At 46.3% G+C, this 14,676-nt stretch overlaps 2 protein-coding genes across 4 annotated transcripts in view; one reads left to right on the plus strand and one right to left on the minus strand.

Moving 5' to 3' along the window:
* The window catches only part of LOC140213723 (uncharacterized), a 121,850-nt gene that overhangs the window by 43,247 nt on the left and 63,927 nt on the right, over positions 1-14,676 (minus strand). The window lies entirely within an intron of this gene.
* Positions 693-12,040, plus strand: LOC126544662 (lipase member N-like). The gene is made up of 9 exons (XM_050192109.1): positions 693-869; positions 1,469-1,685; positions 3,759-3,873; positions 4,587-4,737; positions 6,070-6,162; positions 7,105-7,257; positions 8,179-8,250; positions 9,686-9,754; positions 11,391-12,040. Exons 1-9 carry the CDS (start codon positions 759-761, stop codon positions 11,643-11,645), a joined length of 1,236 nt encoding a protein of 411 aa, XP_050048066.1. The 5' UTR covers positions 693-758; the 3' UTR covers positions 11,646-12,040.

Here is a 14,676-nt window from a genome sequence, read left to right on the forward strand (position 1 = left end):
TCGGAGCGGTTTACGTGGGGGCTAGGAATCTAGCGCGGCCTGAAGGACCTCAATTACGTTTTTCATACTATACCAACCCTCGTCTGCATGACGAAATGTGATTGCAACGTCAAATTTTTCAGGCTTCCGGAAAACGCAGGCTTTAATGAAAGACAGGAATTACGAGTGGGGTAGACGAGGGGGGTGCAGATAAATTTTTACTGGTCTTGGATCTCTCAGGTTTAGCGAGGCGTCGGCGTACAATACGTTGCCGCATTTCCTCCACATATTGACGAAGCTGACGTGGCAGGAAATTGAACCTCTTAACGTCGTGCTCATCTGCAACGCGACATATCGATTCAACTGCCGCTGTAGGAGCTTTCCAGGAAATATAGTTTTACCTAGACAATGTAGCCACACCACACGCATCTTTGTTACATTAAGTGCTTCTCGATTAGGTACGGGGCTATTGTTTAGAGGTACTCACGGATACAGAGGACAGCACCGACAAAACGTAGAACGCTGATCTCTTTTTTGTGCTTTAATATGATATCGCGAAATACGAACGATTCGCTCGCGTCGGCACCTAGCCTCGTTCCGGTAGAATGTGAGTTTCTATCACCGCCACGGATCAATAATACAATAAAAGAGGCGAGTGGATGCCAGATAAAAGGGGTCGGATGATAAGAAGCGCTACAAAGGCGACTACAAAAGCGACTAAGCAGGGCCTGTGTGCGCCACTCTGCGGTACCTCGTGACGCGAGCTGTAAGTAGCGGAGATGGGTACCTTCAACACAGTCGGCGGCCGTTTGCTTATCGTTTTCACACTGACTGCAAGTACTCTTGGAAAAGCAGAAGATGAACGGACACTGCAAGCCCACCTGACTCCCGTAAGCTAAACGTTCGTACTGGTTATCCTAAAGAAGAATATAGTTTGAACGGCAAATGAGTACGTGCATCGCTTACAATTTGAATTGTTGAATACTGCCTGCTAGAGTTGTCAAGCATGCACTAATGAATGCACACAGGGAGAAATTGCCCTGCTGGACAAATTGGAATGACGCCTTTCGATGTTTACAGTTGAAAGCTTATTTCTTGCTTTTGGAATGTCCAAGAAGGCCAGAAGTAATGTTTTGAGACCAACTCACTCCGTTTTAAAATGCGATGGCGTGTTAGTGGTGTGGGGGACAGGTCATATTCGACGAAAAGCTCCTGTGTATTGTATGTGCAATTAAACACATTACTGCATCAGCTTGAAATTTTCTGCAACAGAGTTTTTTTGTGTGCTCAAAGTGACATTACTACTGGCATCTCCAGAGAAACACTCTGAGGCTATCGCTTTCGAATGCTTATAGCTCTCTTGCCATACTTCCAAAATCAGTGCCTTGTTCAGTGAAAGGTATAAATTCATCACAGTTCACTTTCAAGGACATGAAGAAAGCATCGAGTGATCAGTATTGTATGTGACGAGGCAAATGCCTGCACGCAGTGCGAGCTCATCAAGTACCACGGCTACCCCTGTGAGCTCAGTTATGCGACCACGGATGACGGGTACGTGCTTGAGGTGGACCACGTCCCTCACGGTCGCGAGGGTAGCCCTTCCGCCGCAGGCGACCAGAAGACGTCTCGCTACCCGGTCCTGTTGGTGCCCGCCTTCACCAGCGCTTCGGACATGTGGTTCCTGAATTACCCTTCGCAAAGCCCTGGCAAGTGCTGAAACAATGTGTTTGATTGTTCAAACAAATGTAGGATGTGTGTCCCAATGCAGAGATTACAAAGAAGCGAGCGTCTAATAGAAGCATGACGCCGCACGCTTGCGTATAGGAAAAATTTGTGTCATAACCGTGCACAGGGAACTTCTTCCAGCTGAGAAAGGCAGACGTCAGTTTCTTTAAACGCAATGGTAAAATGTAGCAAAGTGCTACCGTCACCTCGGCAATATAAACGGTACCAACTGAAGAAGCCACCCACGCAGTGGACAGGTGGTTTACTCGCTGTGACCAATGACAAATATTAACGCAGCGGTGGCTCCTGGAGAACAGCATGATGCTCTTGCGCTTCCTTGTTCCGGGCGCCATCAAGAAATAATTTTCTTAGAGATGTGGAGACTACAGCGCGAGCAATAAAAGATCCTAATTTATGCACAAACTAGCCCCTGGGCGCCACCAACTGGAAGGCCTTGGTCGTGGGGGGAGACCACAGTCTGGGGCCTCATGTCAACCAACGCACTCTCCTGACCCTAGAGTCGATGTTGGAAAGCAAAACTCCAAGCTGTTGGGCGTTGGATGGGGGTTAAAGTAGCTCACAGTAGAACCATGTAGTCTGAGAAGGAACCACGAGAGATGCTCCACTGATATTCTGTGCAAGGCACCTCGTCGCCAGCACCCCCTAGGCTATACCGCACTCGCTCATTCTCCTGCTGCGACAAATTTTGGGTTCACCGAGTGGCCGAACGCAGCGATTCGATGCCGCTATAGTTGCGCGATTGGAAAACGTTGATTTTGAGAACCTCGGCTTTCGGTCGGTTAATGTCGCAATGTTCGGCAGAGGGTGGCGGAGCCGCAACACTGAACGACACGTATTTGATTCGCATTCACAAACACCGGCCATCAGATATGACATTGCGTACAAGAGTTCCCACGTACTGCTGCAGTGTGAGATTGAAACCGGCTATACATCTGTACCCCGAGATCAGCGATCTATACCTAAGCCACTAACCTCACTCTCACCATTATGATATGTCAGCCGTTCCTGATCTTTCGAAGCATTCGGTGCGTGCTGGAGCTTCGAGAGCTAGGGTGATAGCAAGGAGAATACTTGAGCTAACGTATCTGCCATCCTATTTGTGACATGCGCGGGAGCGGCGGCTAGTCATATCTTTCAGAGGACAAAGCGTAAGTGACTGCAAAGAGTAATTTGTAGTGATAGAAGTCATAACTGTGCCACAAATTCTATAAATTTTCATGTCTGCCTCTAATTCGCGTTCGGGTAGATTCAGCTGCATTTTTCTTCATGCGATGTGCATTTCTGCCGGTAGCTCGAAAGTTCAGAATTGAGAGGGCAAAACGTGAAGACGCGGCGTTGGTGTCGTGGTTTCGGAGTAGGTATCATTTACCGCGTATCTTCGAGCAAGCGTCCACCTCCACTGTACCATCGCAATATTATAGACCGGTTCTGATGAGTACAGAACCGCATCTTTTTTTAGTGCTAATAGCAGTGGGTTCATTTTGGCGCAAACTGCGACATTTTAACATGCAGCCCAGAATCACACAAACCGATGTCTTTTGACAGAGGGCCAAGAAGAAGTAAAAAATGTGGCTGCTTCTAGACACAGGCTCCTTTTTCTCTTGTCGTGCGAAGTGCATCAAGAATAAAGCCTGTTGTTACACTTGTTCGTATTTCTCGACTGCCGCAAAAACAGACTAATGTTGTTCTTCCTTATGTACTTTGCTATTCGTATCAACAGTCGCGTCTGCGAAGCTGTCAACCTTTTTTTTACGATTTCCTGTATTCCCACTGTATACTTGCTATTTATGAAAATCTGTATGTCTTTCTTTATAGTTTTCTCTATATCTTCGTTTACTGTTTTGCGGTCCTTCGCAAATGCTCGCGCCTTTTCGCGTTTATATAGTGTTTTTTAGTGTACTTTGTGTTTTTATCCAACTATGACTTTAGACTTGGACTAGTCGCCGCCGCTAATGGCACCAACACCTTCGGTAACTTTACAAAAAATAGCACAACCGAAAATGTAACCATTTCTAACTTTTTCTTTTCGGCAGGTTTCCTGCTAGCGGACAGCGGCTTTGACGTGTGGTCCATGAATTCGAGGGAAGCTAAACCGTACTCTAACCACACGACGCTCTCTCAGGGTGACCGCAAGTACTGGCATTGGAGGTAAGCCGGTATACGAATCTATAAAAAAGCTAGAAAAACGGCATGAAGACCAGCAACTGATACTTGTCAAGTATACGCTCTCCATACTGGTTCTGCCAGTGCTAAGAAACGTAAGCATGGTGTTCTAGCACGAAAATGAATAGCTCTTGAAACCACTGCAATTAAAATTTGGTCTTGGCTAATACTTTCCTGTTGGGATCTAGCACTATGAATTCGAGGTTTCATTCGTCTTGCATGAGCTTGAAGGCAATGGGGTGTTGGGCTACTGCTACCGTGGAAAGGTGAAATGGCCAGCCGAAAACTGTTTGAGCTTACATCCAGCTGCAGCCTTGCAGTTGAATGGCTACCATACTATGGTCGCAGGAACCGAAAACGGCAAAGGCAAACGCACATTTACACAACGTTTGAGTTCAACCTTGCTTGGGAACACCCGTGGCCACTGTAATGCTTTGCCAGTAGTTTTAGAAATCGTCATAAACTGCTGAAAACTTATTTGTCAAGAAGCGAATAATAAGCATTCTACATGGCTGATTGAAACAAACGAAAAAAGAAATACGAGAAAGATTGCGCCCGCGCGAGATGTACATGTGCACGTGATTAGCCTATCTCGACATCCTGTTTCGCACCATCAAGCGCAACCACTGTGTTCTTTGCGGCTTCTGTTTCCGTCGGATGTTTCGATAACAGCGGTAAACGTTTCCCCATGATTGCAGCTTCGACGAGATCGGCCGCTACGACGTGGCGGCGTGCGTGGACCACGTTCTCAAGGCCACCGGCGCTCCCAAGCTCACGATAGTGGCACTGTCCCAAGGTGTAACCATAACCCTGGTCTTCCTGTCCACGCGCCCTGAGTACAACAAAAAGGTGACCGGCTGTCGAAACATGCGCAAAACACTTTTTGGCCCCAGTTACGCGTGAAGTGTTTTCGAGAATGCCAGTTTGATAGCAACGCTTAAATAGGCTGTAGCTTCCAGTGACGGTATTGTAGGACCAATGCTTCAGCAGCTCCTCCTTTTTTTTATTCGGGAGTAGCGAATACGACCATTTACTCTACTTTCTGGAGTGCTTGCTGCCTCCTAAGAGGCATGGCAACTCTTTTTGCAACTGTGACTAATTCGCTAATGAGATCGATCCTATGAAGGTGACAATGGAAAAGAGGCGATGATGTTGATGATGGCCTCATGTTACGGCTCATACCCACACTGGGCGATTGGCCAAGAATTGCGTGCTGAAACGATTACCTATTCTTTTGAAGTGCTACTTATTCGACGAGAAAAAAAATAAGAAAGAGATATAAGGAAACGTAAAAAAACAAACGAATTACAAGACAAATATCAAAAGTTGTTCGTTTTGTTGACTGTATGTAACCGCAAACGACATCAAATACGTCCCTGTGGCTGACCAATATAACTGACGCACCGTAAGATAGTATGATTTCTGAAGATAACATTAATCCTAATTTAGCGAGAGGAAGTTCTAGATGTCTTTTTCTTAACAATTTGTATCGTCGACATACCAAAAAATAATGATCTAGTGATTCTGTTTCTTGGCAGTATGGACACAGAGGCGATAGCGTCAGACCAGCCCTGTGTAAATATAGGTTTAATGGAGGGATACGGCAGCGTAATCTCGTGATCGCTACTTTTGATTTTAAATACGGTTACAAGCCTTCATTTTCTTTTTAACGTGTACGAAATGCGCCGCGCTTTATAAAAAACATTAATTCTTACAGAGATGATTATTACAGTGAGTGAAAGATAGCACAGATATCGCGGAAAAAGATAAGAAATAGGGAACAGTAGGAAAGTAATTTCAACAATAATATTAATTTTATTCTGATACACGTTTTAGAAGCTAGTTCAAGCACCAAACGTTTGCTTTCCGTTCACTGGAGGACGTTTTGAAGGAAGTTCGGGAAAAGTGGCAGTTTTCCTTCGGCACTGTTTCTTTCACCGTTTGTGGCATTAGTAGCCACGAAACCTTGATTGACAAAAAAAATAATCGCATGTTGAGTTATGGGCTAGTTTGCCTCGGCTCAACTGCTGAGAAGCTTCCGCTGACCGTCGGTAGTCGTAGCTCGAATATCATTGTATTTTGCTGTAACTGACCCGCAAATTCGTGTTCATTTTCGCCGATGAAGAAACATTGTGCTACGTCCTCTGCGAATGTGGGCATTGTTTTTTGTTTTTCGCGCAGGTCGACCTTGTGATTGCGTACGGTCCCGTGGCGAACATCACACATTCGGGGCGACCTTTGTCTCTGGCGATGCCTCTCCTTCCACCTGTGCTTGTGAGTGGTCTTTCGAGGAAATGGGTTGCTTGTTTGGCAGAAATATGCGAATCATCGAGCATTGCCTGTTCTGGACAACAGTGCTAATTTATACATTCTATATGCGCCCCTTAAGTTCTTCAGCCTTTCGACTACATCTGATTATCATTATCGTAGACTTCGTCTTCTTCCGCAGGCTCAGCCTGAAGGTAGAATGAATGAATGAATGAATGAATGAATGAATGAATGAATGAATGAAAATATACTTTCTTTTGGAGGGGAATGGGAAAGGAGAGCGCTCTACGAATTCGCGAAAGAGACGGGGATCCTACGAATGATTTCAAACCGGTTGGCTGGCTGGCCTCTTGCCTCTCTTTTCCTGCTCTCGTTATCTCAGTCATGCTACACCTTTTATTTGCTCTTACTTTAGACTCCTTAGACCCAATTCTGAGTGAGCAATCCTGAAGAGTAAATGGTTCATTACTTTTAATCAGCTCGTCGTGTGGGCCGCGAATCACGTCGGTGGCTTTAATCAATTTGTTGTGGAAAATTCAGAAGCTTAAGTTTGAGTTGTCAGAATTTTCAATCAATCAATCAATCAATCAATCAATCAATCAATCAATCAATCAATCAATCAATCAATCAATCAATCAATCAATCAATCAATCAATCAATCAATCAATCAATCAATCAATCAATCAATCAATCAATCAATCAATCAATCAATCAATCAATCAATCAATCAATCAATGTTATCTGCTGAACCGATGATTCAGTGTAGTCATCTATTACTCTTTTTTGTCGTGCATGCCAGGCATCCGACAGCGATACCGACATGAAGGCAGGCGTTCCGACGTGTGCAGTACATTAAAATGAACAATAACAAACAGCAGTTGTGTGTTAAATTCGGATAAGCACCGGGACACTGAAGCTAACCCGACAGCCTGTTGCTCTTTTTCGCAGTTCGCTCTTGACCCCTTGTGCAGGGGAGCTTATGTTGGAGTAGGTGGTGGTGTGAAGCGGTTTTTCTCAAAAATTTGTGAAGTCGCCACAGGCCGCCTTTGCTCCCCTGCGTTCACCCTAACGCTCTTAAGCAGTCCAGCTCAGCTCAATAAGGTAAGCATCGAAACGCACCTCTCGTGAACACTAATAACAGTTTTAGCTTAATTTGCATGATGCATAAAACATTACGTGACGTATCGTGGTTTCAGCGCTTGCGACGCTCTTTGCAGGACCATGGTAGATATCCCGAGAATGTTAACCGTTTAACACAGCGTCATCACGTAGCGTGCTAGAGTGCAGAATCAAAATATTGATACAGTGACGAATTAAGCTGTGTGTGTCCGAGTCATCAGGAAGTAAGCATCTTTAATTCGTCTCGCGGAACTTAGCAAACACACAAGCTTTACCGCTACAATTCAGAGTTTTTGGTGTAAGAAAAGTACGCGGAAGGGTTTTTTTTTTCGAAGGTGGTGTCTGACACGTCCCTGTGAGTCTGCATGCAATTCGATGCGAGGGGCCTGGTGTGATCATTGTCACGCGTCATCCTGCTGAAAAAGCTGTGCTCGTTCTGACTACTTTAAGTCTGTTTTTCCTGTGGGAGTATAGAGTCAGCCTTTGAGTTGTGGGTACTGCGGTGACTGAACATGTTCAAAGAATTTAACATGGGGTCGTGTCTACCTAGCCATTTCTTTATTGATTGTTATTGGAGCTATATAATAGCAGCACGCTATAAATAAAGTCTAATTCTACTTGTGGGGCACGCCTTCCTAAGATGTTGTGCCCTGGCTAAAGTGTTATACCAAAACGTTTGTTATTACGGGTATTGGTTACACGCTACATTGTTGGAGAGCTTGAATGTGCGGTCTTGAGCGATTCCTTAGTGCGATAGGAAGCGCGCAGATGTTTAGCGATAGATGTCTAGAGATGCTGATCTCCTCATGCTCAAAAACATGTAGGAGGCATTTTATTCTTAATGGTGACATTTTTTTTTCTCGACACTTCACCGTAAACTTGATCAATCACTTGCCATTTCAGACGCGTATTCCCGTCTACGTCGGCCATTTCCCTATGGGTACGACTGTTCAAAACATGCGCCACTACCACCAGGTAAGCTGCTTAGTTCCCCACAATGCTCTTTCTGACGCACGAAGTGCTTTTAGGAGATTTTGTGGGTCTTTTAAAGTGCGGTAACGAAGTAGCGTTCGAATTTCATTTTTGTTGACGCTCCGATTGCAAGCGCCGGCTGAAGCTTTGTCAATGCACTGCATGCGTGCACAGTAAAAAAAAAATTGTCCCATGGCTACCATGGTTACTCTGAATGGGTGTGATCGAATTGTAGAGAAGAACAAACGAATTTTTTTTGTTGACGACTTTTTCTGCAAGCATACGAGACGAAAGCTGCAACACATGGCACGAAACTGTGTGAAACCAACTTTACTAAAAAAAAATTAAATTATGGGGTTTTACGTGGCAAAACCACTTTCTGATTATGAGACACGCCGTAGTGGAGGACTCCGGAAATTTTGACCGCCTGGGGTTCTTTCCTAAGCGACCGTTCCGTGCTCGTTCCTAAGCGACCGTTCCGTACTGCTGCTCAATTCGCCATTTCAAGTGTGCCAAGATTCCGAAACTAAGCACATCACGTGACCTTCAACACTGGACGCATTGCCTTGCAATGCGTTTAAAGAAACCAGGCTTCCCGGATTTCGCGTGCTCGCCCTTGCACCCGCAGCGTATCACGTGACCTCAAGCAAACTGCTCACGGGCCAAGCGCTATCACCGTACAGAGCACTCGTGATAAAACGGAGAATATGCTAGTGCATGCAGGCACAACAAATGTATATTATAACACATCTTGATTGTTCAGAGGAATCATACACAACGTTTACTGGCTTCCCTGAGCAGTCGAAATGAAAAATAAGCAACTCTTCAAAGTACCATGCTAGCGTGTACCTTTCAGGTGGTGATAGGCTTCGGTGCTTTGCAAGGGCTGAGTGATATTAAGATGTCTGCACTCGCGATCGTGGCTCTGGGGCTACAACAGTTCGCCGCTGAACTGAAGTTTGCGGGTTTAATCTTCCTGCCGGCAGGGATTGAGGGGGCGGAATGCATAATTGGTCGTGAACGTAGCTTTAGGTCCACGTGTAGTAAACTCAGGTGACAAAGTTAATTCGTCGCCCTTCTTAGCGTTTCTAGCACCGCACCAAGGTGCTTTCAGATCACAGAGGACTATATTACTGAAAGCGTACATAACTAGTGGACTCGTTTTAAGTGCCAATGGTTTCATCCTTGCGAGTTGTATGTCCCGATAATTCAAAGGATTGATGTCAGGCGCAGCAAGAAGCAAATGGTAAAATCATGGCCCGCGAAGTAACCGATCGCTTCAAAATTTTAGGCTAACTACGAGTAAGTCGTCGATGAAGAGTTCAAATTTTAAGGTTTACTTTGTGGGAATGGGCTTGATGCCCAACCCATTTACGCCTTTCCGACAGTTTCAGTATTCTCTGAAGACGCAGTGACTTCATGCGAACGACTTTTTCAGATTTACAAGGCGCAAAACTTTGTTATGTACGACTATGGTGCAACGGAAAATCAGCGGCGCTACGGCCAGGTAAGAACACAGAATCAGTTCGGGGCTTTCTTTTTAATGTGAAGAGCGCGCGTTTCTTAAAACATTATATATGCCGTCGGCAAGTGTACTCAGATCGTAGGAGCTGTCAAAACGCTGCCTTTTCTCTCGTGACTCAACTACGTAGCCTGGAGTGTCAAAATGAAATGTGTTTGGACAGGTAGGATCATGCGCGGCATCGAATTAGCGTAACTGAAGTAAATATTTTGCATTGCTGGTAACACCATCCCAATTAAATGTAATGAATTTAAGTATGTTACCAGAAAGAAAATGCCATAGCTACTTGAAACCATCGGAAGGAGATTGTATAGTTGATAAAACATTATTTGGATCCTTTTTATTGCAGCGGCTCTCTAAACCTAATAAGTGCATTTCAACTAGCCTTGTCTCACACCTTGCGACAGAATGCATTGAAGATGAAAACGTAATTAAGATAGCGAAGGTATTGTTTTCCCCTTTTTTGTGTTTTACAGTAGCACTTTTTTATGTTGTACAGTAGCCCATCACCCCAACTTATTTTTAAAATGCTAACAGTTCCTTCACCGCCCGGTTCATAGCCGATCCCCCAGAGCGGGATGCGCCATTTCATTGGGGAACAAGAACAAGAGGTGACAGGCCGATTCAACATATCCAGCTGCAGTGGTGTCATACATGTGATGTCATCATCAGCCTTTTTTTTCTCCACTGCCGGGCGAAGGCCTCACTGTGTGATCTCCAATTACTCCTGTCCTGCGCCGAGTGATTCCCACTTGGACCTGCAAATTTCCTAGTTTCATCAACCCTCCTAGTTTTCTGCCGTCCGCGGCTACGCTTCTCTTCTCTTGGCACTGATTCTGTAGCTCTAATGGTCTACCGGTTATCCATCCCACGCATTAGCAAATAAAATGCCCCCCTATGGTTGACATATGATGAGAGCAGTCTGGAAATCGAAAAACGAAGTTGTAGGTGGCTATGGGTGAAGCCCACTTGCAGTTTCCTACCTAGGATTTTCCCCTATCGCTGAAAAAAATTTCCTCAATATACTTCTTCCTTTCATGGATGATGTTTATTCTTGGTTTGTTTTGCATATTTAGATAGAAATAAACATTTTCTTCTGGGGATTTGTACGCGTTGTCATTAAAGGGTCAAAATTTGTTCACTGCGATACCAAATGGTCAGCGCGTCCGGCAACCCAAGCGTCAGCCATGTGAATTTCATCTTGCCCAGTCATTTAGCGCTCCCGCGAATAATTTCAAAATGTGCTGGCGAGCTCAATTTTCAACCCTTGTGCTCTATAGGGGGTATGAGCGATGTGTTTATTAGATAGCAACAACAAGAAATGGGCATGGGCAGGACATGTAATGAGGAGGGAAGATAACCGATGGTCATTAAGGGTTACGGACTGGATTCCGAGGGAAGGGAAGCGTAGCAGGGGGCGACAGAAAGTTAGGTGGGCAGATGAGATTAGGAAGTTTGGAGGGTCAACATGGCCACAATTAGTACATGACCGGGGTAGTTGGAGAAGTATGGGAGAGGCCTTTGCCCTGCAGTGGGCGTAATCAGGCTGATGATGATGATGATGAACAACAAGATGGCGGTGTTCAGTGCAGTCATGTGTGCCTTGCGTTGACATTCGCAGAGGGCGCCACCGGCTTACCCCCTGGAACTTATCACCACACCCATTGCTCTATTCACATCGGAAGGAGACTTTGTGGCTGATGCTCGTGACGTAGCTGACTTGGTGACGAGACTCGGATCGAGCGTAATTCTCCACCACGTGGTCTCGGAGAAAAAGTTTGGGCACGTGGACTTCGCCTTGGGATACAATGCCAAAGAATTCTTGCACAATATCGCTATCGATGTCATCCGACAGCATGCGACACGGAGGTCGTGAAAACTGCTGCCTTCAAAACGGAACCTTAGCTTGCCTATGCCACCTTTGAGAGAGCGCTATAATATGTGGTAAAGATATAAAAATAACAAAATTCTCGGTTCTTCGAGTATAGTGGTGTACAGAAACGTGGTACTTCTTTTTGCAGACCGTTAACCTTCAGTTTACAAGACACTATTCAAAGCACTATTCTAGACACTGTTGTACCAGATACTACAACACAAAAAGATAAATATCCTGATGGAGGTACCTAAAGTATGACATTACTTAATACTTGACATATCAATCGTACACTGAAAACATTGTGATGGATGAGAGACTGGCACCCTGTTTTAAGTGTGTCGCTACATATCTGCAGCTGCAAATAGGCCGAATAAAATTTTAATAGGGTTGTGGAACTGTGTGAGTGATTCAGTAGATTCTGGGCGAAGGGAGTTCTCTCCCCCGCGCCGGCCTCTCCCGCTGGGATCGCTCCTTTCTCCTGCGGCTGCGCGTCGGCTGCTACAGCACGGCCGCCCGATTGCACAGACTGCACGGAACAGGCAGCCCCGCGTGTACGGAATGCGGCGAGGATGAGACACTGGAACACCTTCTCCTGCGTTGCCCATCCTTCGACGTTGAGCGCACCGCGCTCTGTGCTTCATATCGCCGAGTCGGACTACCGTGCAGCACGGAGGGTGATCTCCTATTTCCCGCAGCACCCGCCTCCATCGCCAAGAGAGCGCTTGCTGCCCTCCTTGGCTTTTGTGACGAGACTCAGCTGAGAGCGCGGCTGTAAGCCCCGCTTTGCTTCTTCTTTAACCTTCTTGTTTTTTTTCCGCTCTCTTTCATTCTCTCTCTAATCTTTTTCTCCCCACTCCCCTTACCCCGTGCAGTGCTGTTGAAGTGCCCTCCCTTGAGAGACAGTTACGGCACTGCACTTTTCTCTTCCTTTCATCTTAAAATCCCTACTACTACTACTAAGGGAGTTCTCTTTGGCGTCTTGGTACCTGGTCTCATCCCTGATCATAACAAGGTGTTCATCATGGCGATGGCGTGAGCATGTCGCAATTACAGTGACTTGGCAGATTGTAGCGACCGCGAGTGAAGCTGGCAAGAAAACAGAAATGAGCCACGGAGGCATTTATTCATTGTATCTGTTGAGAGAGGGAATCCTTGCAATATTGTACAGTTCTTTTTATGCGAAGCATATTACGAGGTCTCAACCCAGCTCCTCAGGCGCGGCGGCATCGCCTTCAATACCACGTGACACCGTGACGTCACGACAGAGGAGAAACGGGGCTCCAACTCGCGCCGTCGCTCGCGCCGTCGCGGCAACTCTTGCAAGATGGGCTGGGTGGGAATCGAACCAGGGTCTCCGGAGTGCGAGACGGAGACGCTACCACTGAGCCACGAGTACGATGCTTCGAAGCGGTACAAAAGCGCCTCTAGTGAATGCGGTGTTGCCTTAGAAACGAGCTGTTTCTAAGACTCAGGCGTGCGTCGCTTGCTCAGGCGCACATTTCGTTGAAGCGCCGAACGCTGCGTTGCTCGACGCTCACCGCGTCCAATGCGGGGCGCGTAGTCGCTGCGGCGTAGCCCATTGTCTTACACCCCTTGGCGGGTCGACGGGAACGCTGTCGCGTTCCACTCTTGAAGGCGAAGCAGAGTAACGCATGAGTTGTTTCTTCTACTAGCCGAACCAAATATAGCCACGCAACAGCAGTTCACCAGGCTAAACAGTGGTTCAACAACTAAAATAAAGGCTAGTATGCTTCGCATCCTGGGCTTAACCTTAGCTAAGCCACAGCCATTTTTTTTGCTTCAGCCCTCATGCATTTTCGGTTCCACTGAACTTACCTTGAGCGTAAGTCCACGGTTACTAAAAAGCCTCGCGGTTTCAACAGCGTTAACAATGCCTATAACATTCAATTTTGCGTGGTCTCGCGAGGAAGAAAACTATTACGGCAGAAGAGATATCGTGATGACAGCCGACAGTAATGCCAATATCATTAGAGTAGTGTAGAGAGAGACCGTATACTTAAAGTGACATTTATTTAACTGATGAAGTGGCATTTCTGAGACTTTCCTTCCTTCTCTTATATGCTACATACTCGAATATCGCCACACTTTGCTATGGCACACGCTTGTGAAGGCCAAAGACAGATTAAATAAGTGTTTTTACGTGCCAGAGCCACTTTCTGATTATGAGGCACGCCGTAGTGGTGGACTCCGGAAATTTAGACCACCTGGGGTTCTCTAACGTGCACTTAAATCTAACTACATGGATGTTTTCGCATTTCGCCCCCATCGAAATGCGGCCGCCGTGTTCGGGATACGATTCCGCGACCTCTTGCTAAGAGGCCCAACACCATAGCCACTAAGCAACAACGGCGGGTTCGCTTATGAAGGTCACTCATGAGCGTGGGGGCAAAACGAGGGCTGTGTGACGCAGACGCAATGACGATTGAATGAAGAAGAAAGAACGATATCGCCGGGACAACAAATATGGTACAAGAACCGCGGCATGACGACAATGAGACGTCGATTATTAATATACGAGCGCGATGTAACGACAACGGCGAGCCGATGGGATGAGGACAATGACACGACGAAAACTGTACTCCGATGATAGCGAGACGAGGACGGCACGACGACAGCCGGGTGAAGAAGCTGGAATGTCGACGATGGCGCGACCGGCGGCACGACGACAACTGTATGAAAACGGATGCACGATATCATCCCAGCTGACGAAGGCGCAATGGCGACAATGGCATAACAACGGCGGCGTAATCGCGATTCAATGACGAAAGTACGATTACGATAGAATATATTATGACAGCTCCTGGATCTCTAAGGTGTAGTGAGACGTCGGCGTGCCAATAGGTTTCCACACTTTCTCCACTTAGCGACGGAGCCGACGTCGGCAGGGAATCGAACCTCTCTCCTCAGGTGCAACGCGACATATCGACTCAGTTGCAACGGTGGGAGATTTCAGGGAATATAGTTTTACATAGACAATGTGGCCACACCAACACTTATTTTTGTTACATTC

The sequence above is a fragment of the Dermacentor andersoni genome, chromosome 10 (genome assembly GCF_023375885.2).
Source record: "Dermacentor andersoni chromosome 10, qqDerAnde1_hic_scaffold, whole genome shotgun sequence".
Lineage (NCBI taxonomy): Eukaryota > Metazoa > Arthropoda > Arachnida > Ixodida > Ixodidae > Dermacentor > Dermacentor andersoni.

Excerpts from the sequence above, each read along its gene's own strand:
- LOC126544662 (XM_050192109.1), top strand. The coding sequence starts at position 759 with ATGGGTACCTTCAACACAGTCGGCGGCCGTTTGCTTATCGTTTTCACA. Across the intron at positions 6,163-7,104 it reads CTCTCCTTCCACCTGTGCTT|TTCGCTCTTGACCCCTTGTG; the intron begins GTGAGTGGTCTT and ends TCTTTTTCGCAG. Across the intron at positions 8,251-9,685 it reads ACATGCGCCACTACCACCAG|ATTTACAAGGCGCAAAACTT; the intron begins GTAAGCTGCTTA and ends CGACTTTTTCAG.